This window comes from Sinocyclocheilus anshuiensis, unplaced genomic scaffold, assembly GCF_001515605.1.
Source record: "Sinocyclocheilus anshuiensis isolate Anshui unplaced genomic scaffold, SAMN03320099.WGS_v1.1 scaffold1892, whole genome shotgun sequence".
NCBI classification, from domain to species: domain Eukaryota; kingdom Metazoa; phylum Chordata; class Actinopteri; order Cypriniformes; family Cyprinidae; genus Sinocyclocheilus; species Sinocyclocheilus anshuiensis.
In genome coordinates this window covers 36,759-40,326 of record NW_015558643.1, presented here as the reverse complement: position 1 = coordinate 40,326, position 3,568 = coordinate 36,759, and the positions used below count along the sequence as shown (strand labels likewise).

At 37.9% G+C, this 3,568-nt stretch overlaps 1 protein-coding gene across 1 annotated transcript in view; it reads right to left on the bottom strand.

Annotated features, from left to right (window-relative positions):
* The window catches only part of LOC107680902 (mitotic spindle assembly checkpoint protein MAD2A-like), a 6,963-nt gene extending 3,633 nt beyond the window's left edge, over positions 1-3,330 (bottom strand). Inside the window, exons 1-4 of the mRNA XM_016476975.1 lie at positions 3,150-3,330; positions 2,142-2,288; positions 832-952; positions 562-665 (exon numbers count right to left, since the gene is read on the bottom strand). Coding sequence (XP_016332461.1) covers positions 562-665; positions 832-952; positions 2,142-2,288; positions 3,150-3,213 — 436 coding nt within the window. The 5' untranslated portion in view covers positions 3,214-3,330. The remainder of the gene's footprint in view (positions 1-561; positions 666-831; positions 953-2,141; positions 2,289-3,149) is intronic.
* Between the last annotated feature and the right edge of the window lie 238 nt (positions 3,331-3,568).

The following is a 3,568-nucleotide window of genomic DNA, read 5'->3' as shown; positions in this document are numbered from 1 at the left end:
CGGCGCGATGCAATGCAACGCAACACGTAAAAAGACAGTATAAGTCATTAGAATCAGTAATTATGTCCCCACTGGATGCAACAAATGCCTCGTTTGTAATGGGTTTTAATGTTTTTGTCTCGTCGCTCCGGCCGGGACACGGCATCAACAGTATGGTGACGGGCGTAACATTTCTGTCTCACGCTTGAGGTATTCGGCCAATCACAACGCACTGGATAGCTGGCCAATCACAGCACACCTCGCTTTTTCAGACCGATGAGCTTTGTAAAAATCGACGCGTTTCAAAAAGGCGGGGCATAGAGGAGAAACAATAATGTACAGTGTGGAAAATAATGTGTTTTTTTAACTTTAAACCGCATAAACATTTCATTACACCAAATACACCAAATAATGTTCTTTTTAGCAACATCATATGACCCCTTTAAAATACTAGTTTGTCTGAAATCTAATGTTACAGCGATGATAAAAAAAAAAAATCTTCATACAAATTATATAGCACAGGATGACAGTGATCTTGCGGTGTGACGGCATGGATCTAATGATCACATGTAGTTTACTTACAGGCAGTTTCTAATAACGGCAAGAAGGTGACTGTGGCAGTGATCTGTCTGATAACGGAACGGATTTCCTCTTGGATAGCTTTTATGGACTTCTCCCTGGGTGCGCTGGAAAAGCCAAAGTGTACAATACTTTATGACGATTCATATTTGCATTGGTTTGGTAAAAAAACATTAAGACTAAATCACTATTAACTTAGTCATTTTTCAAGGCTGTGATTGAATATGAAAATTAATAATTTATCCTTCCATATTATGAAGTTCGATTACGTACCTGCTCTCATTTGCGGTCTTGTCACACTCAATATCAAACTGCCATCGCTCCAGCACCTCATTGGTCTCCAGGCATGTGATGACAACCACCAGCTTCTGAACTGTGCAATCAAACAACCATTCTGCAACGAAAAGGACAAACAATGCTAAAGAACTAAGCAGGCTCAGGTTTCCATTTCTAGTCATGAAAGTACAGCTCTTGTTCACTTAAATAGGGGGATACTGAAATCTTAAATTCAATTGTGCTTCTTCAGCTCAAATCTCTCAAACGTACAAAAACAATATTTTTGGGCTGGTTCAGCTAACATGCACAAGTGTTCTACTGTTAAAGGAATATATATATATATATATATTTTATTTATTTATTTTTGCTGTGATTGGCTGAAAATGTACTCACCCTCATGCCATTCAAGATGTAGCCCGAGTTTGTTTCTTAATCGGAACAGATTTGGAGAAATTTAGATTTACATATTGCTTTTCACTTCAGGACACCTTAACTGATGGACTGGAGTCGTATGGATTCCTTGTGGATTATTGTGATGTTTTTATCAGCTGTTTGGATTCTCATTCTGACAGCACTCATTCACTGCAGAGGATCCATCGGTGAGCAAATGACGCAATGCTAAATTTCTCCAAATCTGTTCTGATCAAGAAACAAACCATCTACATCAGAGGTCTCCAAACTCGGTCGTGGAGGGCCGGTGTCCTGTAGTGTTTAGCTCCAACTCCAATTAAACACACCCGAACCAGCTAATCAAGGTCTTATTGGGCATACTAGAAACTTCCAGGCAGGTGTGTTGAGGCAAGTTGGAGCTAAACTCTGCAGGACACCGGCCCTCCAGTACCGAGTTTGGAGACCCTTATCTACATCATGGATGGCTTGATAATTTCATTTTTGGGTGAACTATTCTGTTAACAAAGCAACTGAATAAATGCAAATCGGCTCTTTTAACTAAAGGTGGAACTATCATTAATTCTACCACATTAAGCATCGTGGTGCCTTGGTCAAAATGGCAATTGGTCAACATATTTAGTGTTACAGTTTGCTATTCATATACATCCAAGTGGCTCATCTCTGCTATAATGTATCTGGCAGTATTCTTTAGTAGTTTTTCTCATGTGAATACAGCACTCTTAAAGTACTTTGAGGTCAAATTTTAACACAGAAAAAAAACAGTTGAAAGCAACTTGTATGAATATCATATGCAACTCCAACTAAATTACATTACCAGTCTTAATGAAACAAACAAACTGTTCCACAAGATGTGGTACTATTATTTTTCAGACAAGAAAGGTTGGAAGAAAAACAACCTTTGAGTTGTGAGACGACATTAGTGAGGTAGTTCTTCAGCTTTGCATCTGTGGTCAGGTGAAGGCTCATGTCATATTGTGTAACTCTGGTGAAGGTTTCTGCTGGGTAGATTCCTCGCTGGTACAAGATGCTGTTGATTCCGAACGCTATAGACAACAAAGGACCCGTTTCATTTATTTTCTGAAACAATTAAAAAGGCACAGCACACCACTGCATACCAAAATGTATTTCATTTTCCAAATGAATCACTCTGTAAGACCGATCGCAGGAGCTAAAAATGGATAACACTAACATAATTATAAACAAAAAAACTGTAAAAATAATCAAGGCTACTGTATTATTTTCTCTACACAAATGTCTAAGGCCTCTAATTATGATTATAACTTTGATGAAAAAACTATTGACCACTATTACATGACTTCTGACATTTGATTGACAGTTTATACTTTTTTGTTTTTTCCAAGTAAAAGGCATTTTAGTACATAGGCTATTTATAAAATGTACCCTTTTTGCTGTGAAATCTTTACTGATTTCTATAAAGTAAATATAAGAATAACATATTGTTTGCAATATTTCAAGAGGAACACTTGCAGTAAGTGCTCACCTTTAAATTGTACTGACATTATAAGTTATTCTGACGCAAAAAAGGTTTACTATGAGCTACAGAATCCTAATGTATCAAATATGATAACTGTTAACGTTACTCAACAAAACACATGCGCAAACCTTTTAACATAAAAAAAATGTGACTAACCTTTCATGTTACATGGTTAACGTTAGAGATCATCATCAGAAAATCTTTACTTTTAAAGCCATGCATTTGAGATTAAAACAACAAAGGCTTGTCATAATGGATAAACCGTAGCAAAGGCACAAGTCTTTTGAACGAAACTTCAGACACCTCACGATTCGCGTCGATTTCTATTCCATTTCTATTGTAACCAGGACAGCCATCAACGACGCCGTGAAACCCATTCATCTGCCCCAAAAACATTCACGTTACTTACAGAAAAACTCAGCAACGAGTTCCGCACTCCCCTTCAGAGTGATTCCTTTCAATGTCTTGGACATCTTGGATTTTTAATTTTGGTTATTTTCTGTACGCTGCTTTAAGCCCTCCTCACTTGTTTTTTTCTTAACCGCCGACCAGTTTGAATCTAGACGCTGCGTCAGACGCTGGCGCATCATTGTGACGAAGCCGAATCCACGTTGAGAGAGAGAGAGAGAGAGAGAGAGAGCGAGAGAGAGAGAGCGAGAGAGAGAGAACAAGTTTATACTGATTAATGTTTTGCAACAAAATGCTTATGACCAAGTCTTTGTTATCAGCCCGTATTATTAACAATTTACAAGGGCGATAATATTATTATAAGCAGAATAAGATGTTGAAACAGGGATACAAAATGGGCGTGGTTTAGTGGCCCGGATG